General features: G+C 50.2%; 2 protein-coding genes across 2 annotated transcripts; both read right to left on the reverse strand.

Annotated features, from left to right (window-relative positions):
* Positions 1-1,374: 1,374 nt before the first annotated feature.
* On the reverse strand, positions 1,375-3,326 carry creg1 (cellular repressor of E1A-stimulated genes 1). Its single transcript, XM_056431247.1, has 4 exons — positions 2,995-3,326; positions 2,334-2,453; positions 2,139-2,252; positions 1,375-1,785 (listed from the first exon to the last, which is right to left on the reverse strand). The coding sequence occupies exons 1-4, from the start codon at positions 3,277-3,279 to the stop codon at positions 1,696-1,698; spliced, it is 609 nt and encodes a 202-aa protein (XP_056287222.1). The 5' UTR covers positions 3,280-3,326; the 3' UTR covers positions 1,375-1,695.
* Positions 3,327-3,734: 408 nt separating this feature from the next.
* setdb2 (SET domain bifurcated histone lysine methyltransferase 2) lies at positions 3,735-26,132 on the reverse strand. The gene is made up of 17 exons (XM_056431743.1): positions 24,131-26,132; positions 23,621-23,734; positions 22,079-22,165; positions 21,850-21,986; positions 20,251-20,825; positions 14,968-15,352; positions 14,620-14,880; positions 14,460-14,546; positions 14,380-14,393; positions 14,252-14,310; positions 8,104-8,201; positions 7,965-8,009; positions 7,787-7,837; positions 4,538-4,975; positions 4,220-4,450; positions 4,058-4,146; positions 3,735-3,991 (listed from the first exon to the last, which is right to left on the reverse strand). The coding sequence occupies exons 1-17, from the start codon at positions 24,162-24,164 to the stop codon at positions 3,829-3,831; spliced, it is 2,868 nt and encodes a 955-aa protein (XP_056287718.1). The 5' UTR covers positions 24,165-26,132; the 3' UTR covers positions 3,735-3,828.
* Between the last annotated feature and the right edge of the window lie 477 nt (positions 26,133-26,609).

Below are 26,609 nucleotides of genomic sequence, written 5' to 3' on the forward strand. Positions count from 1 at the left end.
GTTCAGATTGAAGTGGTGGATTGGAAGCTCATTCTGCAAGTGACTTTTTTTTCGTCCCGACGACCAACAACAGACGGATTGGAAGCTCATTCTGCGCATGCGTTAAATGCGTTAAAAAAAAACTAGTTAAACCTGTAATTGAATTAACTGAGTTAACGCGTTATTTTTCACAGCACTAATATATATGCATATATCTATACATATATCTACATACATAGATATATGCATATATATACACATATATACATATATATGCATATATATACATACATATATGCATATATATACATATACATATATATACATATAAATACATATATATACATATATACACATACATATATATGCATATATATACATACATATATAGATGCATATATATACATATATATATATATACATATATATACATATGTATATACTAGGGCTGTCAATCGATTTAAAAAAATTAACTAATTAATCGCACATTTTGAAATTCATTAATCGCGATTAAAAGTTCTTTTTAAAGACAAAACTTCCCACAGAGCTGTGTTTTCAAAGAGGCTCCTACCTATAAAGTGCCAGTGAGGTATTTAATATCGTGGATGATAAATAGTTTCTTCAGTGAAAAATCGGATTAGTAAAAAAAAAGAAGTATATTGAGACCCCATTGGTCCTGTCATCTTTACCACTGAACAGCAGAACCAGTGGCCTTGGTGACTGACTGACATTCACATATGTCACGTTCACCCTCTGGAGGCGGGGCATGTTCTCCATTAAAAAAAGAAAATGTAAATTCACCGTTTAAAGTCTTTTGCATGTGACACAAACCCACGTGTTCGACATTAAACATTCCAGAACAATCTCAACCTGTGAGGTCCTTTGTGATTTACTGAGTGTTCATTGGTTGTTTTTTTCGCAAAATGTTGACAGACAAACGGATTGACCAATCACGTTGAAGGTTTCGTGTGACGAGTTCTTTCCGCGCCGCGTCCCCCGACACGTCGCCCCTCCGTTCCTCTGTGTGTCAGAGGGGGAGACGGGAGGAAGGAGGAGCAGGAGGAAACACGACTGATTCATCCACGAGTTAAACTCATTTATGATCCTTATTTTCGCGGAGAAATAATTGTTTTAAAAACGTAAACAGTGTTAAACCGCACTGCCGCGGTTTGACACTCTGTTTGAGTGTAAAAACTTCAACGAACACCGGAAGTAAACAAAGTTGCGTTAATTGCGCTAAAATATTTTAGTGCGTTAACGCGGCCAAATTAATCGCATAGATTAACGCGTTAACGCTGACAGCCCTAGTATATACATATATATGCATATATATATATATATATACATATGTATATATATTTATACACACACACTGACACACACTAAAAACAGAAGTGGAGCCACACAAACTTTATTTATAGAAAATCAAGATTCAGTCAAAAAAATATATATTTTCAAGTCTTATCTATTAAAACTATTATCAGGAGGAAGCAGAATTCTGCTGGAGCCCCGCCCCTCCTGATAAGCCACGCCCCTCGCTGTTTTTAAAATACACATTCATCACAAGATGAAGTGTTAACTCCAACTCCCATGACGCTTCAGGCCGGGAGACGAAGAGTCAGTACCTGTCAAACTCAATGAAATCTATATTTATATCTACATATATGTGTGTATATATATGTAGATATTAATGTATATATATGTATATATTAATGTCTACACTGTGGTCCGGGGGGCCTCCGGGGCCTGGAAGTAGTCCTCCGGGGAGACGGTCCGCACCCCCCCAAAGTAGTCCAGCACCCACACCTGCAACAGGAAGGAGGGGGTGAGAGGCCTGCGCTCCCATTGGCTGACGGCAGCGATGCTGCTGGACCAGTAGGAACGCTCGCTGACTGTAACCCTCTGTAGTACTCTGTAGTTCTCTGTAGTACTCTGTAGTTCTCTGTAGTACTCTGTAGTTCTCTGTAGTACTCTGTAGTACTCTGTAGTTCTCTGTAGTACTCTGTAGTACTCTGTAGTTCTCTGTAGTACTCTGTAGTACTCTGTAGTACTCTGTAGTTCTCTGTAGTTCTCTGTAGTACTCTGTAGTACTCTGTAGTACTCTGTAGTTCTCTGTAGTACTCTGTAGTTCTCTGTAGTACTCTCAGCTGTACTAGTACCTGTGTGATGTTGAACCGGCAGAAGAACCAGTGGTGTTCTGGGGGCCAGTCCTCCATCTCTGGGTGTCGACTGAACAGAGACTTCTGAGCAAACTCCGCCTCCATCCCGGTCACCTGGCAACAAGGGGGGGGGGGGGTCATGTGACTGAGCACCTGTGTGTGTGTGTGTGTGTGTGTGTGTGTGTGTGTGTGTACCTCCAGCACAGACCCAGACAGGGTGATGTGGGCACACAGAGGACTCTGGGGGTCGAAGCCTCCCCGTCTGCAGTAGTCCGTCTGAGCCAGAGACATGGACAGGGAGGCCCGGGGGTCCACCTGGGGGGGCAGAGTCCCTTAGTGAGGCTGCAAGACCCCCATGAGGGCTGCAAGACCCCATGAGGGCTGCAAGACCCCATGAGGTCTGCAAGACCCCATGAGGGCTGGTCCTGAAGCTCCACCATGAGCCCTGAGGCTCAGTCACATGACCTCCACCTCCGACTGAGTCTGCTGAGTCAATGAGAAGAACTGCTGAGTCATGGTGGAGCTGTTAGTAAGCAAATACATTATAATTCATAATATACTATATTATAATATACTATATTATATTATAATATAGTATATTATAGAATATTATAATACATTATAATATACTGTATTATACAATTATGTATTATAATATACTATAATATATTATAATACATTATAATATACTATAATATATTATAATGTATGATATTATAATCGTGTATTCTAGTCTAATTTATATGAACTTATTGTTAGTATTAAAGAACTTAAAATAAGTTTCCAGTTGGTCAGAGGTACTTGTACCCTGTAGTACTTGTACCCTGTAGTACTTGTAGTAACGTGGAGCCGGTACCTGCAGGTCCTGGACCGAGATGTCCATGCGGGTCAGGTACAGGTAGGGCACCCCGGTCCCGGAGCCCTCCGGTCCGTCGCTCACCGAGAACACGTTGGAGAACGGCCGGCCCACCACCGGCCGGTGGGTGGAGACGGTGGCCACGGAGGCCCAGTCACACTGGTGGGCCACGAACCGGGCCACCTGGGCCACCTGGTCGTGGGGCGGGATCCGGACCCGGCAGCCGGAGGACCGGGAGACCCACAGGAGGAGGAGCACACACGAAGCCCGCAGCAGAGCGCTCATGGTCGGCTTCAGAGTGCGGCAACAGCCGGTGAGTCCTCGAGGTAAACAACGCGAGGGCTTCCGGGGCGGAGTTTCAGAATAAAAGTATAACCGGAAGTTCTTCATAAATATAATTTAGTTTTCCGTTTCATATCTTCATTTATTGTTACTTTTAAATAGTTTGTTCCATTTCAAATAATTGTGATATTTATTCTGTGAAACTACATTTGATGCTTCACTCCTGTGATATAATAATAATATGTAAATATAAATACTATAATGATAATAAATCTCAGAAATGTCACATTCACAAAGACATTTCACAATAAATGATTTACTGGCAGTTAAAACCGAGAGCCCTCCCATATTTCAAAATAAAAGGCTTTACAGAAAGACATTTTTACTCAGCACAAATTACAAAACTCTGAAATTAAACCACAAACACAAGTTTTCAAAATAAAGCAGCTAAACCGACATTCTAAGCTTAGTAGATTTTTTTATTATTAAACAAAGACATGTAGAAAAATGTGTTTTTGTTTCTTTGGCTGAAACGTGTGAACCGCTCGGGGGTTACCGAGCGTCACCGTGACCTTCGACCTCACACACGTCACACAGCTTCTCCATGGTGAACTGGCCCCGGCAACCGTTGCTACCGCAGAGACAGGGCACTTCCTGTTTACTCTGCGAGTCGGCGCAGTACCTCCACGTGAGCTCAGTACCGGCCTTCACCACCCTGAAGGAGACAGAAACCCACCTGTGTTACCATCTTCACCATCTTCACCATCATCATCTTCCTCACCTGCTGGTGAAAAAGGCCACGATGGGGAAGCCGGGGTCGTGACAGTCGGTGAAGACGTTCTGGGTGAAGAGGTTGGGCTGGCAGCTGTGCTGTGGGTCACAGGTCAAAGGTCAATGGTCACATTGCTCACTCGTGGATGGTCGTCATGGTGACCTTCCTTACGTTGATGAAGCGGCTCACGTTTCCCTCCTTGCTGGCGTCCAGGAAGTAGACGTCCTCCACCTCCAGCGCCCTCTTCAGGCCGGGCACAGCGGACGTCCTCTCCAGAGCCGGAGGCGGGTCACCTGACTCACCTGGAGGCGGAGCCAGGTCACCCGACTCACCCGGAGGCGGAGCCAGGTCACCCGACTCACCTGGAGGCGGAGCCAGGTCACCCGGAGCTCCAACCAGCGTCTGACAGGAGTTATTGATCAGATTATTGATGACGGGTCAGATAGTCGGAGCAGAAGTTCCCCGTACAGATCCTGGATCAGGACTCACCCGGTCCCGGGTCCCAGCCGGTCTCTGGATCACGGGGACGTGCGGGGGCGGCGAGGCGGGTTGGGGGGGCTCGAGCACGGTGCTGCGGCCCTCCAGCACCGGCGGGGGCAGCCACTCCGTCACCACCTCCACCTCGTCGTCCGACGGGAGGTCGGACCTCGTGAGCTTGGGGGGCGCCGGCTCGGCGGGCCCGCGGCTCCTCTGCAGCATCACGCCGGCGTAGATGCACACGAAGGTGCCGCGGTCCAGGTCATCGCGGCATCGGACGCCCCAGCCGCGGCCGTCGGTCTGGAAGACCTGGAGGCGGACCCTGATCCCCCTCTGGACCAGCCGGTTCTGACAGCGGGCCCGGACGCAGCCGCACCAGGGGCCGCACTCGTACACCCTAGAGACACCACAGGAGGGCGCACTGCTTTCGTTAGCTCGCGGTTTCGTTAGCTAGCGGTTCCGTTAGCTCGCGGTTTCGTTAGCTCGCGGTTTCGTTAGCTAGCGGTTCCGTTTGCTCGCGGTTTCGTTAGCTAGCGGTTTCTTTAGCTCGCGGTTTTGTTAGCTGACGGTTTCGTTAGCTAGCGGTTCCGTTAGCTAGCGGTCTCACCGCAACGGTCACTTCCTGCTCGTGGTCTCACCCTGGGGGTCACTTCCTGCTCGTGGTCTCACCCTGGGGGTCACTTCCTGCTCGTGGTCTCACCCTGGGGGTCACTTCCTGCTCGTGGTCTCACCCCGGGGGTCACTTCCTGCTCGCGGTCTCACCCTGGGGGTCACTTCCTGCTCGCGGTCTCACCCTGGGGGTCACTTCCTGCTCGTGGTCTCACCCTGGGGGTCACTTCCTGCTCGTGGTCTCACCCTGGGGGTCACTTCCTGCTCGTGGTCTCACCCTGGGGGTCACTTCCTGCTCACGGTCTCACCCTGGGGGTCACTTCCTGCTCGTGGTCTCACCCTGGGGGTCACTTCCTGCTCGTGGTCTCACCCTGGGGGTCACTTCCTGCTCGTGGTCTCACCCTGGGGGTCACTTCCTGCTCGTGGTCTCACCCTGGGGGTCACTTCCTGCTCGTGGTCTCACCCTGGGGGTCACTTCCTGCTCGTGGTCTCACCCTGAGGGTCACTTCCTGCTCGTGGTCTCACCCTGGGGGTCACTTCCTGCTCGTGGTCTCACCCTGAGGGTCACTTCCTGCTCGTGGTCTCACCCTGAGGGTCACTTCCTGCTCGTGGTCTCACCCTGGGGGTCACTTCCTGCTCGTGGTCTCACCCCGGGGGTCACTTCCTGCTCGTGGTCTCACCCCGGGGGTCACTTCCTGCTCGTGGTCTCACCCCGGGGGTCACTTCCTGCTCGCGGTCTCACCCCGGGGGTCACTTCCTGCTCGCGGTCTCACCCCGGGGGTCACTTCCTGCTCGCGGTCTCACCCTGTCTATCAGGGTTCTCTCAGTGAGGTTCTCTCTCAGTCTATCAGAGTTCTTTCAGTGAGGTTCTCTCAGTGAGGTTCTCTCAGTGAGGTTCTCTCTCAGTCTATCACGGTTCTCTCAGTGAGGTTCTCACAGTGAGGTTCTCTCTCAGTCTATCAGGGTTCTCTCAGTGAGGTTCTCTCAGTCTATCAGGGTTCTCTCAGTAAGGTTCTCTCTCAGTCTATCAGGGTTCGCTTCGTGAGGTTCTCTCAGTCTATCAGGGTTCTCTCAGTGAGGTTCTCTCTCAGTCTATCAGGGTTCTCTCAGTGAGGTTCTCTCAGTGAGGTTATCTCAGTCTATCAGGGTTCTCTCAGTGAGGTTCTCTCTCAGTCTATCAGGGTTCTCTGTGAGGTTCTCTCAGTCTATCAGGGTTCTCTCAGTGAGGTTCTCACAGTGAGGTTCTCTCTCAGTCTATCAGGGTTCTCTCAGTGAGGTTCTCTCAGTGAGGTTCTCTCAGTCTATCAGGGTTCGCTCAGTGAGGTTCTCTCAGTCTATCAGGGTTCTCTCAGTGAGGTTCTCTCTCAGTCTATCAGGATTCTCTCAGTGAGGTTCTCTCAGTGAGGTTCTCTCAGTCTATCAGGATTCTCTCAGTGAGGTTCTCTCTCAGTCTATCAGGGTTCTCTCAGTGAGGTTCTCTCAGTCTATCAGGGTTCTCTCAGTAAGGTTCTCTCTCAGTCTATCAGGGTTCTCTCAGTAAGGTTCTCTCAGTAAGGTTCTCTCTCAGTCTATCAGGGTTCTCTCAGTGAGATTCTCTCTCAGTCTATCAGGGTTCTCTCAGTGAGGTTCTCTCAGTCTATCAGGGTTCTCTCAGTGAGGTTCTCTCTCAGTCTATCAGGGTTCTCTCAGTGAGGTTCTCTCAGTCTATCAGGGTTCTCTCAGTGAGGTTCTCACAGTGAGGTTTTCTCTCAGTCTATCAGGGTTCTCTCAGTGAGTTTCTCACAGTGAGGTTTTCTCTCAGTCTATCAGGGTTCTCTCAGTGAGGTTCTCTCAGTGAGGTTCTCTCAGTCTATCAGGGTTCTCTCAGTGAGGTTCTCTCAGTGAGGTTCTCTCAGTCTATCAGGGTTCTCTCAGTGAGGTTATCTCAGTGAGGTTATCTCAGTCTATCAGGGTTCTCTCAGTGAGGTTATCTCAGTCTATCAGGGTTCTCTCAGTGAGGTTCTCTCAGTCTATCAGGGTTCTCTCAGTGAGGTTCTCTCTCAGTCTATCAGGGTTCTCTCAGTGAGGTTCTCTCAGTCTATCAGGGTTCTCTCAGTGAGGTTCTCTCAGTCTATCAGGGTTCTCAGTGAGATTCTCTCTCAGTCTATCAGGGTTCTCTCAGTGAGGTTCTCTCAGTCTATCAGGGTTCTCTCAGTGAGGTTCTCTCAGTGAGGTTCTCTCAGTGAGGTTCTCTCAGTCTATCAGGATTCTCTCAGTGAGGTTCTCTCTCAGTCTATCAGGGTTCTCTCAGTGAGGTTCTCTCAGTGAGGTTCTCTCAGTCTATCAGGGTTCTCTCAGTGAGGTTCTCTCTCAGTCTATCAGGGTTCTCTCAGTGAGGTTCTCTCAGTGAGGTTCTCTCAGTCTATCAGGGTTCTCTCAGTGAGGTTCTCTCTCAGTCTATCAGGTTCTCTCAGTGAGGTTCTCAGCAGTGAGGTTCTCTCAGTGAGGTTCTCTCAGTCTATCAGGGTTCTCTCAGTGAGGTTCTCACAGTGAGGTTCTCTCTCAGTCTATCAGGGTTCTGTTGGAGAACCCACTGTTGGTTCTGAAGCCGTGCTTCGAGGGAGGGTTCTCTTCCATATGGAAGGTTCTCTGGAGAACCGCAGCAGAACTCACCCGTGGTCGAGTCAGCTGGGTGTAGGTTCCAGAGCTCTGACCCTCCAGATCCTGACCAACAATAAAGAATAACATTAACTAAATTAATAACACCACTAACAGTAATATCATTAATTATAAAACAATAACACTGTTCATAACAACAACAACAACAACAACAACACTATGTTCTACTCACGCTGTAGAGGACCTCCTCGGTTCTCTTCACTTTGGTTCTGAAGAACTGAAACATTTGAAATGATTAGGAGGTGAAGAGCAACAGCAGGAAATCCTTTCACAATAAGAGCAGGCAGGCCTTTCACAATAAGAGCGCAGACCTTCTCCCTGAGGAACATGGCGGTGATGACGAGGCCGTACACGGACAGGAAGCCGTCCAGGACGTAGCACAGCTGGGGGCTGTACAGGGCCACGGCCTCTGGGGAGGAAACACGGGCTTTTATTGTGAAGGGCAGCTGCTGTTTTACACAACAAATAGAGGAAACACGGGCTTTTATTGTGAAGGGCAGCTGCTGTTTTACACTTTCACAATAAGAAGAAAGATGATCTTCAACAGTTACTATGACATGTCAAGAAACTCCCAGGATGCATTGCAGTGAGACATCCAATCAAAGAGTACCTCAGAGTACATCAGAGTACATCAGAGTACATCACAGTACATCAGAGTACATCAGAGTACATCAGAGTACATCAGAGTACATCAGAGTACATCACAGTACATCAGAGTACATCAGAGTACATCACAGTACATCACAGTACATCAGAGTACCTCAGAGTACATCAGAGTACATCAGAGTACATCAGAGTACATCAGAGTACATCACAGTACATCAGAGTACATCACAGTACATCAGAGTACCTCAGAGTACATCAGAGTACATCAGAGTACATCAGAGTACATCAGAGTACATCAGAGTACATCAGAGTACATCAGAGTACATCAGAGTACATCAGAGTACATCAGAGTACATCAGAGTACATCACAGTACATCACAGTACATCAGAGTACCTCAGAGTACATCAGAGTACATCACAGTACATCACAGTACATCAGAGTACCTCAGAGTACGTCAGAGTACATCACAGTACATCAGAGTACATCACAGTACATCAGAGTACATCAGAGTACATCAGAGTACATCAGAGTACATCAGAGTACATCAGAGTACATCAGAGTACATCAGAGTACATCAGAGTACATCAGAGTACATCAGAGTACATCACAGTACATCAGAGTACATCAGAGTACATCAGAGTACATCAGAGTACATCAGAGTACATCAGAGTACATCAGAGTACATCAGAGTACATCACAGTACATCAGAGTACATCAGAGTACATCAGAGTACATCAGAGTACATCACAGTACATCAGAGTACATCAGAGTACATCAGAGTACATCACAGTACATCAGAGTACATCACAGTACATCAGAGTACATCACAGTACATCAGAGTACATCAGAGTACATCAGAGTACATCAGAGTACATCAGAGTACATCACAGTACATCAGAGTACATCACAGTACATCAGAGTACATCAGAGTACATCACAGTACATCAGAGTACATCAGAGTACATCAGAGTACATCAGAGTACATCAGAGTACATCACAGTACATCAGAGTACATCAGAGTACATCACAGTACATCAGAGTACATCACAGTACATCAGAGTACATCAGAGTACATCACAGTACATCAGAGTACATCAGAGTACATCACAGTACATCAGAGTACATCAGAGTACATCAGAGTACATCACAGTACATCAGAGTACATCACAGTACATCAGAGTACATCACAGTACATCACAGTACATCAGAGTACACCACAGTACATCAGAGTACACCACAGTACATCAGAGTACATCACAGTACATCAGAGTACATCACAGTACATCAGAGTACATCAGAGTACATCACAGTACATCAGAGTACATCACAGTACATCAGAGTACATCAGAGTACATCACAGTACATCACAGTACCGAGTACATCAGAGTACATCACAGTACATCAGAGTACATCACAGTACATCAGAGTACATCACAGTACATCAGAGTACATCAGAGTACATCAGAGTACATCACAGTACATCAGAGTACATCACAGTACATCAGAGTACATCAGAGTACATCAGAGTACATCACAGTACATCAGAGTACATCACAGTACATCAGAGTACATCAGAGTACATCACAGTACATCAGAGTACATCAGAGTACATCACAGTACATCACAGTACATCAGAGTACATCACAGTACATCAGAGTACACCACATCAGAGTACATCAGAGTACATCAGAGTACATCAGAGTACATCACAGTACATCAGCACATCAGAGTACATCAGAGTACATCACAGTACATCAGAGTACATCAGAGCATCACAGTACATCACAGTACATCAGAGTACATCAGAGTACATCACAGTACATCAGAGTACATCAGAGTACATCACAGTACATCAGAGTACATCAGAGTACATCATCACAGTACATCAGAGTACATCAGAGTACATCAGAGTACATCAGAGTACATCACAGTACATCAGAGTACATCAGAGTACATCAGAGTACATCAGAGTACATCAGAGTACATCAGAGTACATCACAGTACATCAGTACATCACAGTACATCAGAGTACATCACAGTACATCAGAGTACATCAGAGTACATCAGAGTACATCAGAGTACACCACAGTACATCAGAGTACATCAGAGTACATCAGAGTACATCACAGTACATCAGAGTACATCAGAGTACATCACAGTACATCAGAGTACATCAGAGTACATCACAGTACATCAGAGTACATCAGAGTACATCACAGTACATCAGAGTACATCAGAGTACATCAGAGTACATCAGAGTACATCAGAGTACATCAGAGTACATCACAGTACATCAGAGTACATCAGAGTACATCACAGTACATCAGAGTACATCACAGTACATCACAGTACATCAGAGTACATCACAGTACATCAGAGTACATCAGAGTACATCAGAGTACATCAGAGTACATCAGAGTACATCACAGTACATCAGAGTACATCAGAGTACATCACAGTACATCAGAGTACATCAGAGTACACCACAGTACATCAGAGTACAAGACAGTACATCAGAGTACATCACATCAAGTACATCAGAGTAGTGGGCATCAGAAAGTACATCACAGTACAACAGTACATCAAGTACATCAGAGTACATCAGAGTACATCAGAGTACATCAGAGTACATCAAGTCAAGTACATCACAGTACATCAGAGTACTGGTTCTTCAGATATAGCTGAGAACTCTGAGACAAATTTACCCAACACCACATACTCTCAGTAAAGTAAAGTAACAGAGGTACACACAGACACAGATACACATTTATCAACATAATAACATGATACATTAATGTCTTCTTCTTTACATTTTACATTATACTTCTTGACTAAAACTAAGGGCTCTTACGGTGGGGAACGCTGAACAGTGACCAACCAACCAGGACATTTTGGGCCACACCAGAGACACTCCCCAAAACCCGGGTTATATACTTTTACATTTTTATACAATTCTTCCTTGAATATTAAAAATTTTTTTATGAACAAATTTAGGCTGTAACGGTTAAACCTCTTTAATCGGGAATCACAACTACACATGATTAATCACTTTATATCTTTAAAAATTTAACATTTTAGTGCAAGATGATAAACATATACAATTTTTAATGGGTTAATCAGCAGGTTTTTGGAGTTAACCCATGGAACATTAATACATTTATCCTAAAAAATTTCTGTTATTTGGGTAATTACCCGATTATTTTAAATAAGGTATATCATTTATACACTTTTTCATGTGTCAAACATATCACAATACAATTTGTTATTTTAATGGCAATTATTTTTCATCTTATAACTAAACATAAAATTTAACCTCAACTTAAACCTTTGGGATGCAATTTAATTAATTTTTTGTCGGTTTATTCTGGGGTCAATTGCCCCAGGTAAAAATTTATAATGTAAAGCAAAGGGAAAACAAATGTTTTTTTTTAACCAAATTTTAATCCAAAAAACAAAAGGCCCCTACCTTAATGGGAGGCAAATTCTTAATTAGGTTTCTTCGAATGCCGGATGAAAGGGGGGGAATTTTTAGAAAAATAGGTCGGAAGTAAACAGAACAAATGTTTCCTTGTGCTCGTCAACCATACCGACCTCTGTGAGGCGGGAGTTTATTAAGTGTAATAAGCTTAATCTGCAGTGCTGACGACAAAACGACGTTGTTTAATTAGAACAAACCTGTGAAGTCGGGGGGATTTAGTTTCATTACTGAATACCTCATGGCCGACATGTTTAGACAGATTACAAAGTGAACTTACAGTTTCCGGGTCCGCGAAGATCTTCCTTCGTTGCAGAGGGGAAAATCGATAAGTGTAAGAACCAAGATACAGAAAACATCTTTAGATCATTTCCAGATTTGTTAAAAATAACAGTTAAACTGTCATGTGAAAAATTCTAAGAACCATTTAGCAAATTCTTAATGTAAAATCTTATTAAAGCAACTATCCAGATGCGTTTAACCCTATATACAATATATGTAATATCTATAATATTTCATAAAATCATATATATAAATAACAAACTATATGAGCACAATTAATACATTTGAGCCATCACAAACTTTTTTATGAAACATTCACATATGTATATTTTAGGTGTTAATCATTAAAAAAAAAAACTAGTTTAAACTTTTTGAAATAACATTATCGCGATTAAATTTTCAAACAATAACCCTTAGGCCGTGATTTCAAGAGTCTACTTAAATGCAATATAACAATATTATGCATAAATATTTTATAAAATCAGATTATAAAAATATATATATTAAGTTTCATTTCCATACATGAAAGCAGACCAGTGCCCCCATGCACCCCACTGTTACATACATTCATCTAGATGAATGTTCTCCATTATATGTATTCACCATATAAAGTCTTATCTCTGTCAACTCATGTTAATTAAATTAACTAATTATTTTGATCATTTGTGATATTCATGTATATGTTGTTTTTTAATGTTACAAAATGGTCCACCTTTGAGGCCCGTGAGAGTTCTTCCGAGCGCTCCACCAAGTGCCAGTGACCGGAAAAGGGGGGAGGATATTGGTGGACGCAGGAAAATCGCTGACATGTTAAACTCATTTAGACCTTATTTTCTGTTATTTTAACCTGTAACAGAAACCGAGTGGCCCGGTGACTCTGCAGTTCTCGTAGTCCTGTCAGACCTCGGAGGCGGGTTCTCGCATATTAGTAAAATGTAGATTCCCGTAGTAAGCTGATTCTCAGTACCATATCTCACTTGTTATCAATTTTACACATTCCAGACATCTCTAACGGGATGAGTCCTGTATTTATGAAATTTAGTTCAGTAAATTATTTTTCAATTTACTATAAACTTATTACAGGAACAGGGAATTTGTGGAGCCCCCCTCCTGAAGTGCCTCCTGTTTAAAACTTTTGATGAATGTTTTAAAGACCTAGGAAGGAGGGGTCAGTAGAAACTCATGATTTTATATTTATATCATTTATGTTATTTTGTGAATTAAGTAATTTTGTATATTAAAGTCACACGGGTTCCGGGCCTCGCGGAGTAGCCTCGGAGGGTCCGAAAATTGCAGACCGGCACACCTGGGGAAGGGCCAGGAGGCGTAACCTTTGGGTCAAAATGAGGCTGCGAAGCCGGGCCAAGACCTGATGAAACCCCTGAGTTTTGAGTCCCTGGTATATACATTTATACTCATAATCTGTATTGTAATACTCTATTATTAATTTAGTCAATAATTTACCCTTTTTACTGTATAAAAATTTTTTTATTAATATTATAAAAAATTATCTAAATTAAAATATTTAATATTGTATTTTAATTTACAAATTAATTTAAATTTTATTGGGAAATAAAGGGTGTCCTTTCTTGTCAACCTTATTTAAAATAAAATTTAAAGGTCAGTTGTAAACAACCCCAGACCGTACCTTTTTTAATGGAAGGGACGTGTCAAACTTTGGGGGGTCATGTGGTAAACCCCCGGGGGTTGTGAAAATTTGTAGAGGTAACGGAGGTTTGAAAGGAAATTGTTGGCCAAAAACCTCCGCCTGGAAGCACCGGTCTTTAGACGGCGGCACAAAGTAGCCCACAACCTAAGAAGGGGAACGGGCCCCGCCCATCGGCTGAGGGCACGATTGACGGTGAATAAACGTAGCCCCGGGCGAGTGAACTCAAGTAACCGGGGAAAACCAGACCTTTGTAGCCCCAAAGTTAGTTATGTTGAGTTTTGTATGCGCAGTTCTTAAGCTAATCGTTAACTCTGTGAAACTGATTACGTTTTTCCTCCTTATATATTATTTCTATAATTCTTATACTCGATTAACATTTAACCTTTTTCTAATGCATTAGTTTATGTTGTATTTTCAATCTTTGACCTTCGACCTCACACACGTCACACAGCTTCTCCATGGTGAACTGGCCCCGGCAACCGTTGCTACCGCAGAGACAGGGCACTTCCTGTTTACTCTGCGGTCGGCGCAGTACCTCCACGTGAGCTCAGTACCGGCCTTCACCACCCTGAAGGAGACAGAAACCCACCTGTGTTACCATCTTCACCATCTTCACCATCATCATCTTCCTCACCTGCTGGTGAAAAGGCCACGATGGGGAAGCCGGGTCGTGACAGTCGGTGAAGACGTTCTGGGTGAAGAGGTTGGGCTGGCAGCTGTGCTGTGGGTCACAGGTCAAAGGTCAATGGTCACATTGCTCACTCGTGGATGGTCGTCATGGTGACCTTCCTTACGTTGATGAAGCGGCTCACGTTTCCCTCCTTGCTGGCGTCCAGGAAGTAGACGTCCTCCACCTCCAGCGCCCTCTTCAGGCCGGGCACAGCGGACGTCCTCTCCAGAGCCGGAGGCGGGTCACCCGACTCACCTGGAGGCGGAGCCAGGTCACCCGACTCTCCCGGAGGCGGAGCCAGGTCACCCGACTCACCCGGAGGCGGAGCCAGGTCACCCGACTCACCTGGAGGCGGAGCCAGGTCACCCGGAGCTCCAACCAGCGTCTGACAGGAGTTATTGATCAGATTATTGATGACGGGTCAGATAGTCGGAGCAGAAGTTCCCCGTACAGATCCTGGATCAGGACTCACCCGGTCCCGGGTCCCAGCCGGTCTCTGGATCACGGGGACGTGCGGGGGCGGCGAGGCGGGTTGGGGGGGCTCGAGCACGGTGCTGCGGCCCTCCAGCACCGGCGGGGGCAGCCACTCCGTCACCACCTCCACCTCGTCGTCCGGCGGGAGGTCGGACCTCGTGAGCTTGGGGGGCGCCGGCTCGGCGGGCCCGCGGCTCCTCTGCAGCATCACGCCGGCGTAGATGCACACGAAGGTGCCGCGGTCCAGGTCATCGCGGCATCGGACGCCCCAGCCGCGGCCGTCGGTCTGGAAGACCTGGAGGCGGACCCTGATCCCCCTCTGGACCAGCCGGTTCTGACAGCGGGCCCGGACGCAGCCGCACCAGGGGCCGCACTCGTACACCCTAGAGACACCACAGGAGGGCGCACTGCTTTCGTTAGCTCGCGGTTCCGTTAGCTCGCGGTTCCGTTAGCTCGCGGTTTCGTTAGCTAGCGGTTCCGTTTGCTCGCGGTTTCGTTAGCTAGCGGTTTCTTTAGCTCGCGGTTTTGTTAGCTCACGGTTTCGTTAGCTAGCGGTTCCGTTAGCTAGCGGTCTCACCGCAACGGTCACTTCCTGCTCGTGGTCTCACCCTGGGGGTCACTTCCTGCTCGTGGTCTCACCCTGGGGGTCACTTCCTGCTCGTGGTCTCACCCTGGGGGTCACTTCCTGCTCGTGGTCTCACCCTGGGGGTCACTTCCTGCTCGCGGTCTCACCCCGGGGGTCACTTCCTGCTCACGGTCTCACCTTGGGGGTCACTTCCTGCTCACGGTCTCACCCTGGGGGTCACTTCCTGCTCGCGGTCTCACCCTGAGGGTCACTTCCTGCTCGTGGTCTCACCCTGGGGTCACTTCCTGCTCGCGGTCTCACCCTGGGGGTCACTTCCTGCTCGTGGTCTCACCCTGGGGGTCACTTCCTGCTCGTGGTCTCACCCTGGGGGTCACTTCCTGCTCGCGGTCTCACCCTGGGGGTCACTTCCTGCTCGTGGTCTCACCCTGGGGGTCACTTCCTGCTCGTGGTCTCACCCTGGGGGTCACTTCCTGCTCGTGGTCTCACCCTGGGGTTACTTTCTCCTCGTGGTCTCACTCTGGGGTCACTTCCTGCTCGTGGTCTCACCCTGGGGTCACTTCCTGCTCATGGTCTCACCCTGGGGGTCACTTCCTGCTCGGGTCTCACCCTGGGGTCACTTCCTGCTCGCGGTCTCACCCTGGGGTCACTTCCTGCTGCGGTCTCACCCTGGGGTCACTTCCTGCTCATGGTCTCACCCTGAGGGTCACTTCCTGCTCGTGGTCTCACCCTGGGGTCACTTCCTGCTCATGGTCTCACCCTGAGGGTCACTTCCTGCTCGTGGTCTCACCCTGGGGTCACTTCCTGCTCGTGGTCTCACCCTGGGGTCACTTCCTGCTCATGGTCTCACCCTGGGGTCACTTCCTGCTCGTGGTCTCACCCTGGGGTCACTTCCTGCTCGTGGTCTCACCCTGGGGTCACTTCCTGCTCGTGGTCTCACCCTGGGGTCACTTCCTGCTCGTGGTCTCACCCTGGGGTCACTTCCTGCTCGTGGTCTCACCCTGGGGGTCACTTCCTGCTCGTGGTCTCACCCTGGGGTCACTTCCTGCTCGTGGTCTCACCCTGGGGTCACTTCCTGCTCATGGTCTCACCCTGAGGTCACTTCCTGCTCGTGGTCTCACCCTGGGGTCACTTCCTGCTCATGGTCTCACCCTGGGGTCACTTCCTGCTCGCGGTCTCACCCTGGGGTCACTTCCTGCTCGTGGTCTCACCCTGGGGTCACTTCCTGCTCGTGGTCTCACCCTGGGGTCACTTCCTGCTCGTGGTCTCACCCTGGGGTCACTTCCTGCTCGCGGTCTCACCCTGGGGTCACTTCCTGCTCGTGGTCTCACCCTGGGGTCACTTCCTGCTCATGGTCTCACCCTGGGGTCACTTCCTGCTCGTGGTCTCACCCCGGGGTCACTTCCTGCTCGTGGTCTCACCCTGGGGTCACTTCCTGCTCGTGGTCTCACCCTGGGGTCACTTCCTGCTCGAGGTCTCACCGTGGGGGACACTACCTGCACGCGGTCTCACCCTGGGGTCACTTCCTGCTCGTGGTCTCACCCCGGGGGTCACTTCCTGCTCGTGGTCTCACCCTGAGGGTCAGTTCCTGCTCGTGGTCTCACCCTGGGGGTCACTTCCTGCTCACGGTCTCACCCTGGGGTCACTTCCTGCTCGTGGTCTCACCCTCGGGGTCACTTACTGCTCGCGGTCTCACCCTGGGGGTCACTTCCTGCTCGTGGTCTCACCCTGGGGGTCACTTCCTGCTCGTGGTCTCACCCTGGGGGTCACTTCCTGCTCGCGGTCTCACCCTGGGGGTCACTTCCTGCTCGCGGTCTCACCCTGGGGGTCACTTCCTGCTCGCGGTCTCACCCTGGGGGTCACTTCCTGCTCGCGGTCTCACCCTGGGGGTCACTTCCTGCTCGCGGTCTCACCCTGGGGGTCACTTCCTGCTCGTGGTCTCACCCTGGGGGTCACTTCCTGCTCGTGGTCTCACCCTGGGGGTCACTTCCTGCTCGTGGTCTCACCCTGGGGGTCACTTCCTGCTCGTGGTCTCACCCCGGGGGTCACTTCCTGCTCGCGGTCTCACCCTGGGGGTCACTTCCTGCTCGCGGTCTCACCCTGGGGGTCACTTCCTGCTCATGTCTCACCCTGGGGTCACTTCCTGCTCATGGTCTCACCCTGGGGTCACTTCCTGCTCGCGGTCTCACCCTGGGGTCACTTCCTGCTCATGGTCTCACCCTGGGGTCACTTCCTGCTCATGGTCTCACCCTGGGGTCACTTCCTGCTCATGGTCTCACCCTGGGGTCACTTCCTGCTCATGGTCTCACCCTGGGGTCACTTCCTGCTCACGGTCTCACCCTGGGGGTCACTTCCTGCTCGCGGTCTCACCCTGAGGGTCACTTCCTGCTCGCGGTCTCACCCTGGGGGTCACTTCCTGCTCGTGGTCTCACCCTGGGGGTCACTTCCTGCTCGTGGTCTCACCCTGGGGGTCACTTCCTGCTCGCGGTCTCACCCTGAGGGTCACTTCCTGCTCACAGACTCACCCTGAGGGCCACTTCCTGCTCGTGGTCTCACCCTGGGGTTCACTTCCTGCTCGCGGTCTCACCCTGAGGGTCACTTCCTGCTCGTGGTCTCACCCTGGGGTCACTTCCTGCTCGTGGTCTCACCCTGGGGTCACTTCCTGCTCATGGTCTCACCCTGGGGTCACTTCCTGCTCATGGTCTCACCCTGGGGTCACTTCCTGCTCATGGTCTCACCCTGGGGTCACTTCCTGCTTGCGGTCTCACCCTGGGGGTCACTTCCTGCTCGCGGTCTCACCCTGGGGGTCACTTCCTGCTCGCGGTCTCACCCTGGGGGTCACTTCCTGCTCGCGGTCTCACCCTGAGGGTCACTTCCTGCTCGTGGTCTCACCCTGGGGTTCACTTCCTGCTCGCGGTCTCACCCTGGGGGTAACTTCCTGCTCGTGGTCTCACCCTGGGGGTCACTTCCTGCTCGCGGTCTCACCCTGGGGGTCACTTCCTGCTCGTGGTCTCACCCTGGGGGTCACTTCCTGCTCCCGGTCTCACCCTGGGGGTCACTTCCTGCTCGCGGTCTCACCCTGAGGGTCACTTCCTGCTCGTGGTCTCACCCTGGGGGTCACTTCCTGCTCGTGGTCTCACCCTGGGGGTCACTTCCTGCTCGTGGTCTCACCCTGGGGGTCACTTCCTGCTCGCGGTCTCACCCTGAGGGTCACTTCCTGCTCGCGGTCTCACCCTGAGGGTCACTTCCTGCTCGCGGTCTCACCCTGAGGGTCACTTCCTGCTCGTGGTCTCACCCTGGGGGTCACTTCCTGCTCGCGGTCTCACCCTGGGGGTCACTTCCTGCTCGTGGTCTCACCCTGGGGGTCACTTCCTGCTCGTGGTCTCACCCTGGGGGTCACTTCCTGCTCGTGGTCTCACCCTGGGGGTCACTTCCTGCTCGTGGTCTCACCCTGGGGTCACTTCCTGCTCATGGTCTCACCCTGGGGTCACTTCCTGCTCGCGGTCTCACCCTGGGGGTCACTTCCTGCTCGCGGTCTCACCCCGGGGGTCACTTCCTGCTCGTGGTCTCACCCCGGGGGTCACTTCCTGCTCGTGGTCTCACCCCGGGGGTCACTTCCTGCTCGTGGTCTCACCCTGAGGGTCACTTCCTGCTCGTGGTCTCACCCTGGGGGTCACTTCCTGCTCGCGGTCTCACCCTGGGGGTCACTTCCTGCTCGCGGTCTCACCCTGGGGGTCACTTCCTGCTCGCGGTCTCACCCTGGGGGTCACTTCCTGCTCGCGGTCTCACCCTGGGGGTCACTTCCTGCTCGCGGTCTCACCCTGGGGGTCACTTCCTGCTCGTGGTCTCACACTGGGGGTCACTTCCTGCTCGCGGTCTCACCCTGGGGTCACTTCCTGCTCATGGTCTCACCCTGGGGTCACTTCCTGCTCATGGTCTCACCCTGGGGTCACTTCCTGCTCATGGTCTCACCCTGGGGTCACTTCCTGGTCGCGGTCTCACCCTGGCGGTCACTTCCTGCTCGCGGTCTCACCCTGGGGTCACTTCCTGCTCGCGGTCTCACCCTGGGGTCACTTCCTGCTCATGGTCTCACCCTGGGGTCACTTCCTGCTCATGGTCTCACCCTGGGGTCACTTCCTGCTCGTGGTCTCACCCTGGGGTCACTTCCTGCTCGTGGTCTCACCCTGGGGTCACTTCCTGCTCATGGTCTCACCCTGGGGTCACTTCCTGCTCATGGTCTCACCCTGGGGTCACTTCCTGCTCAGGTCTCACCCTGGGGTCACTTCCTGCTCATGTCTCACCCTGGGGTCACTTCCTGCTCGCGGTCTCACCCTGGGGTCACTTCCTGCTCATGGTCTCACCCTGGGGTCACTTCCTGCTCGCGGTCTCACCCTGGGGTCACTTCCTGCTCATGGTCTCACCCGGGGTCACTTCCTGCTCATGGTCTCACCCTGAGGGTCACTTCCTGCTCGCGGTCTCACCCTGGGGGTCACTTCCTGCTCATGGTCTCACCCTGGGGGTCACTTCCTGCTCGCGGTCTCACCCTGGGGGTCACTTCCTGCTCGCGGTCTCACCCTGGGGGTCACTTCCTGCTCGCGGTCTCACCCTGGGGGTCACTTCCTGCTCGCGGTCTCACCCTGGGGGTCACTTCCTGCTCGCGGTCTCACCCTGGGGGTCACTTCCTGCTCGCGGTCTCACCCTGAGGGGCTGGGCTCCGGCAGCCGGTGGTGGCGGTAGCGGCGCCCTCCTCTGGCTGCGCAGGCGCAGCGCCGCGCGTCGTCGCAGCCGTCGCTGCAGTCGCAGCACACGGCGAACAGCGCCGCGCCGCGGGACAGGAAGCAGCCGTGCGGCCAGCGGTCCTTCCTGTAGCGGAACTCGGCGGGCCGGGCGCCGCCGTCTCCGACGCACAGCTGCACCGGCGTGGGCTCCGAGCCGCGGCTCAGGTCCATCTCCGGACACCGGGCTCCCGCCGGAGGGGGCGGGTCCAACTGGACCGCCGGGTTGAAGGTGAAGAAGTCCACCCGCAGGACGCCGCAGCTCTCCGTGGCCAACAGGAAGCGCATCACGTCGCCGTGGTTACGGAGACTCTGTCCGCACGGCGCTTTGTAGAGGACGTCCCAGTCCTCCCCGCCCTCCGGGCCGGCTGGCTCCGCCCCCGTCAGCGGCACGCCGCTCAGCCGCTTGAAGCCGCAGAGCAGCGGCACCTTCAGGGGGTTCTGACCCCAGAAGGCCGGGGCGCCCTGAGGCATGCTGGGTAAACACGGCAGGCAGGCCTGAGGGGACACAGGTGTGTGTCTGTGTGTGTGTCTGTGTGTCAACACAGGTGTGTGTGTCTGTGTGTGTGTCTGTGTGTTAACACAGGTGTGTCTGTGTGTGTCAACACAGGTGTGTGTGTGTCAACACAGGTGTGTGTGTCTGTGTGTGTGTGTAAACACAGGTGTGTGTGTCTGTGTGTGTGTCTGTGTGTCAACACAGGTGTGTCTGTGTGTGTCAACACAGGTGTGTGTGTCTGTGTGTGTGTGTAAACACAGGTGTGTGTGTCTGTGTGTGTGTCTGTGTGTCAACACAGGTGTGTGTGTCTGTGTGTAAACACAGGTGTGTGTGTCTGTGTGTCAACACAGGTGTGTCTGTGTGTGTAAACACAGGTGTGTGTGTCTGTGTGTCAACACAGGTGTGTGTGTCTGTGTGTGTGTCTGTGTGTCAACACAGGTGTGTGTATCTGTGTGTGTGTGTAAACACAGGTGTGTGTGTCTGTGTGTGTGTCTGTGTGTCAACACAGGTGTGTGTGTCTGTGTGTGTGTCTGTGTGTCAACACAGGTGTGTGTGTCTGTGTGTGTGTCTGTGTGTGTGTCTGTGTGTCAACACAGGTGTGTGTATCTGTGTGTGTGTCTGTGTGTGTAAACACAGGTGTGTGTGTCTGTGTGTGTGTCTGTGTGTCAACACAGGTGTGTGTATCTGTGTGTGTGTCTGTGTGTGTAAACACAGGTGTGTGTGTGTCTGTGTGTCAACACAGGTGTGTGTGTCTGTGTGTGTCTGTGTGTAAACACAGGTGTGTGTATCTGTGTGTGTGTCTGTGTGTGTAAACACAGGTGTGTGTGTCTGTGTGTGTGTCTGTGTGTCAACACAGGTGTGTGTATCTGTGTGTGTGTCTGTGTGTGTAAACACAGGTGTGTGTGTGTCTGTGTGTCAACACAGGTGTGTGTGTCTGTGTGTGTCTGTGTAAACACAGGTGTGTGTATCTGTGTGTGTGTCTGTGTGTGTAAACACAGGTGTGTGTGTCTGTGTGTGTGTCTGTACCTGGCAGCAGGTGTGGGGGCGGTACTGCAGCCGGACGGGGGTCAGCGGGGGCAGGAGCTCCTCCGGGCCTGAAGGGGGCGCTGCTGAGCGACACGTCCCGTTGAAGGGGGGGGAGGAGTCAGCCGGGAACAGCTCGTCTGGGCAGGAAGGCACCACCGAAATAGGACTTTATAAAGAAGGTGGTTGTTATGAAAAACAATAAAGTTTCAGAATAAAAGCCCGTGTTCACCTGAGCCGACGACCACCTGGACCACAGAGTCCTGAGAGGCCGGAGGGCCGTTGAGACACTCCAGCAGCCGCAGGGCCTGCACACACTCTGATGGACAGGAAGTCAGTGTCAGGACAACAGGAAGTCAGTGTCAGGACAACAGGAAGTCAGTGTCAGGACAACAGGAAGTCACCGCCAAGACAACAGGAAGTCACCGCCAAGACAACAGGAAGTCACCATCAAGACAACAGGAAGTCACCGCCAAGACAACAGGAAGTCACCGTCAAGACAACAGGAAGTCAGTGTCAGGACAACAGGAAGTCACCGCCAAGACAACAGGAAGTCACCGCCAAGACAACAGGAAGTCACCGTCAAGACAACAGGAAGTCACCGCCAAGACAACACAAAGTCACCGACAAGACAACAGGAAGTCACCGCCAAGACAACAGGAAGTCACCGTCAAGACAACAGGAAGTCAGTGTCAGGACAACACGAAGTCAGTGTCAGGACAACAGGAAGTCACCGTCAAGACAACAGGAAGTCACCGCCAAGACAACAAGAAGTCACCGCCAAGACAACAGGAAGTCACCGCCAAGTCAACAGGAAGTCACCGCCAAGACAACAGGAAGTCACCATCAAGACAACAGGAACTCACCATCAAGACAACAGAAAGTCACCGTCAAGACAACAGGAAGTCACCGCCAAGACAACAAGAAGTCACCGTCAAGACAACAGAAAGTCACCGTCAAGACAACAGGAAGTCACCGTCAAGACAACAGGAAGTCACCGTCAAGACAACAGGAAGTCACCGCCAAGACAACAGGAAGTCACCGCCAAGACAACAGGAAGTCACCATCAAGACAACAGGAAGTCATCATCAAGCCAACAGGAAGTCACCGCCAAGACAACAGGAAGTCACCGTCAAGACAACAGAAAGTCACCGTCAAGACAACAGGAAGTCACCGTCAAGACAACAGGAAGTCACCGCCAAGACAACAAGAAGTCACCGTCAAGACAACAGGAAGTCACCGTCAAGACAACAGGAAGTCACAGCCAAGACAACAGGAAGTCACCGTCAAGACAACAGGAAGTCACCGCCAATACAACAGGAAGTCACCGCCAAGACAACAGGAAGTCACCATCATGACAACAATAAGTCACCGTCAAGACAACAGGAAGTCACCGTCAAGACAACAGGAAGTCACCGCCAAGACAACAAGAAGTCACCGCCAAGACAACAGGAAGTCACCGCCAAGACAACAGGAAGTCACCGCCAAGACAACAGGAAGTCACCATCAAGACAACAGGAAGTCACCGTCAAGACAACAGGAAGTCACCGCCAAGACAACAAGAAGTCACCATCAAGACAACAGGAAGTCACCGCCAAGACAACAGGAAGTCACCGCCAAGACAACAAGAAGTCACCATCAAGACAACAGGAAGTCACCGCCAAGACAACAGGAAGTCACCATCAAGACAACAGGAAGTCACCGCCAAGACAACAGGAAGTCACCGTCAAGACAACAGGAAGTCACCGCCAAGACAACAGGAAGCCGTCTGGACCTTTCTCCGTGGCGGTGCTGTTCTGCAGGACCCTCTTCAGGTGCTCCAGGTACTCAAACACGCCCCTGAACACCTGCTCCACGTCCTCCTCGGCCCAGAAGGTTTTGGCTCGCTCTGGAAAACAACACCTTATGAAATATATCTGGTCCACATCATTCATTCTGTCCGGAGTTAAGGATCATAAACATGACCGATGAAGAGATCATGTGATCACACACATGGTGACGTCACCATGTGTCTGTGATCGATCATAAGACACATGGTGACGTCACCAGACAGCTGCAAGAACCGTTACAATATCCAGTTAAATGTATTTATGTCATGAACTACTTTATTTTAAAGTAAACACATATATTTATAATTCACCAGTTACATTTGAAAACGGATGATACAGATTGAGATGTTATGATCAGCCAGTTGTTGCATGTGGGACGAAACCCACAGGACCGGGTTGAAGACTCTTAAAGGGTTCTCTTACCGACATCGTGTGGTTCTAAAGGGTTCTCTTACCGACATCGTGTGGTTCTAAAGGGTTCTCCTCCATCCTGTTAGCACCCAGCTAGCTTCACTCAGCTCAGAACTCGCTGTATTCGCTTCGCTGTCGGGTCCATTAGCCTCTGATCGAGTCTTTGAGTAACGATGGAACCGGAAGTGGTCTTTGTCCGATGTGTGGACATCTGCTCCACATCGCGGTTTAACTGATTTAGTCAATGTCCGCCTGTATTGACGCTCCTCGGCCACCGTAGTGATGGTTTTGCAGTGCCCTGAGCACAGTTTTCCAGGCAGTTTTACGTCTCTTAACCTTTTTGTTTTATCTCCGTTATTACAAGACTCATTATTTTTGCCTCATTATATTTACAAATACATAATTATTAATAACGTTTTTTATTTCTTGAATATGTTTGCTGAACGCAGTGCATCAGCCTCGAAGCCTGCGATCAGGGCAAACTAAAATTCTTAAATCTTTGTATTTTGAGTTGACCTAAATCGACCACCGTAGATAAACAAACACAATGCTTTTAAATAATTGTCATAAACAAATGATTTCATATGGACCTTCATACTTCCGGATAATTAGCATGAACCGAACTAAACCCGGTTATCAGCTACCGGCACTTTTAAGTTAACGCGAAGGCGCTAACATAAAGAAGGCGCTAACGTAAACCACTTCCGGTGCAGTTTTGTAACGCTGTAACAATAAACTTATGCAATTTCGAAATACGGAATCATTAAGAACAGAAACCCGCAGGAAGAGTTGAGGATAAAAACTTCTTAAATATACAGAATACTACATGAAGTTGTGTTAGTAGAGAATAAAAACTTCTTAAATATACAGAATACTACATGAAGTTGTGTTAGTAGAGAATAAATACTTCTTAAATATACAGAATACTACATGAAGTTGTGTTAGTATAGAATAAAAACTTCTTAAATATACAGAATACTACATGAAGTTGTGTTAGTAGAGAATAAATACTTCTTAAATATACAGAATACTACATGAAGTTGTGTTAGTAGAGAATAAATACTTCTTAAATACATAAACACTTCTCGTGCTCCTCAGTGAGATGTGTCCTGCGCGGCGCCCGGTGAGCAGTGCATTGTGGGGGATGTGTGCATCCTCAGCCTCTCCAACACCGGTACGAGGACCGGACCTCCGGAGTCCTGCAGACCCCCTTCAGGTTCTGGTCCACAGACGCTCTCATGGTGGTTCTGGTCCTCCAGCCGGCAGCGGGCGGACCGCCTGGTCCCCCGGAGCCCAGAGGCCCGACGTGGTGGGGAGTGTGATCCTCCACGGCAAGCTGGACCTGTGGAAGACCTCCACGGGGTCCGTGCACTACCACCAAGGTCCTCCGGGGTGGGGGTCTCTAGTGGTCCCTGTTGGGGGTCTCTAGTGATCCTTGATGGGGGTCTGGGGGGCCCTGCTGGGGGCCACCATCCCTCAGGACTGGAGGGACCAGCTGAGAGACGTCCAAGAGTTCATCCCCGACATCCTGAAGGACATGGAGGGACACATTACAAAATAAAAGTCTTCCTGTTTACAAACGTCACAACGTATTATTTTCATTTGAAAATAAAAAAGTTTTCTTTAATTAAGTTTGTTTGTGTGTTTGTATGGAAGAAAAAACTAAATGTAGACACAGTGGTACTAAGTATCATAAAGGACGAGTACTTTTACTTTGATACTTGAAGTACATTTAGCTGATACGTCCTGGACTGAACATGAAAGGGTTCTGACCTGGTCTTCAGGTCTGGACAGAGACACAAGATCACAGAAAAGAACCAGAGGGCTAACAGACCAGAGGTCCTTCAGAGGAGTCCTCCAGAGGAGTCCTTCAGATGAGTCCTCCAGATCCTCCAGAGGAGTCCTTCAGATGAGTCCTCCAGATCCTCCAGATGAGTCCTTCAGAGGAGTCCTTCAGATCCTCCAGAGGAGTCCTTCAGATGAGTCCTCCAGATCCTCCAGAGGAGTCCTTCAGATGAGTCCTCCAGATCCTCCAGAGGAGTCCTTCAGATGAGTCCTTCAGATCCTCCAGAGGAGTCCTTCAGATGAGTCCTCCAGATCCTCCAGGAGTCCTTCAGATCCTCCAGAGGAGTCCTTCAGATGAGTCCTTCAGATGCTCCAGAGGAGTCCTTCAGATGAGTCCTTCAGATCCTCCAGAGGAGTCCTTCAGATGAGTCCTCCAGATCCTCCAGAGGAGTCCTTCAGAGGAGTCCTTCAGATCCTCCAGAGGAGTCCTTCAGATCCTCCAGAGGAGTCCTTCAGATGAGTCCTTCAGATGCTCCAGAGGAGTCCTTCAGATGAGTCCTTCAGATCCTCCAGAGGAGTCCTTCAGATGAGTCCTCCAGATCCTCCAGAGGAGTCCTTCAGAGGAGTCCTTCAGATCCTCCAGAGGAGTCCTTCAGATCCTCCAGAGGAGTCCTCCAGATGAGTCCTTCAGAGGAGTCCTCCAGATCCTCCAGATGAGTCCTTCAGAGGAGTCCTTCA

The sequence above is a fragment of the Pseudoliparis swirei genome, chromosome 14, assembly GCF_029220125.1.
Source record: "Pseudoliparis swirei isolate HS2019 ecotype Mariana Trench chromosome 14, NWPU_hadal_v1, whole genome shotgun sequence".
Classification (NCBI taxonomy): domain Eukaryota; kingdom Metazoa; phylum Chordata; class Actinopteri; order Perciformes; family Liparidae; genus Pseudoliparis; species Pseudoliparis swirei.

What these genes read in the sequence shown, in the direction of transcription:
- setdb2 (XM_056431743.1), bottom strand. Translation starts at nt 24,164, where the DNA reads ATGGAGGAGAACCCTTTAGAACCACACGATGTCG. An exon ending in CCGAGGAGGTCCTCTACAGC is followed by an intron (nt 7,838 to 7,964) that starts GTGAGTAGAACA and finishes ATTGTTGGTCAG; the next exon opens with GATCTGGAGGGTCAGAGCTC. An exon ending in ACGTGAGCCGCTTCATCAAC is followed by an intron (nt 4,147 to 4,219) that starts GTAAGGAAGGTC and finishes TGTGACCCACAG; the next exon opens with CACAGCTGCCAGCCCAACCT.
- creg1 (XM_056431247.1), bottom strand. Translation starts at nt 3,279, where the DNA reads ATGAGCGCTCTGCTGCGGGCTTCGTGTGTGCTCCTCCTCCTGTGGGTC. An exon ending in TCTCGGTCCAGGACCTGCAG is followed by an intron (nt 2,454 to 2,994) that starts GTACCGGCTCCA and finishes CTGCCCCCCCAG; the next exon opens with GTGGACCCCCGGGCCTCCCT. An exon ending in TGTCTGGGTCTGTGCTGGAG is followed by an intron (nt 2,253 to 2,333) that starts GTACACACACAC and finishes CCTTGTTGCCAG; the next exon opens with GTGACCGGGATGGAGGCGGA.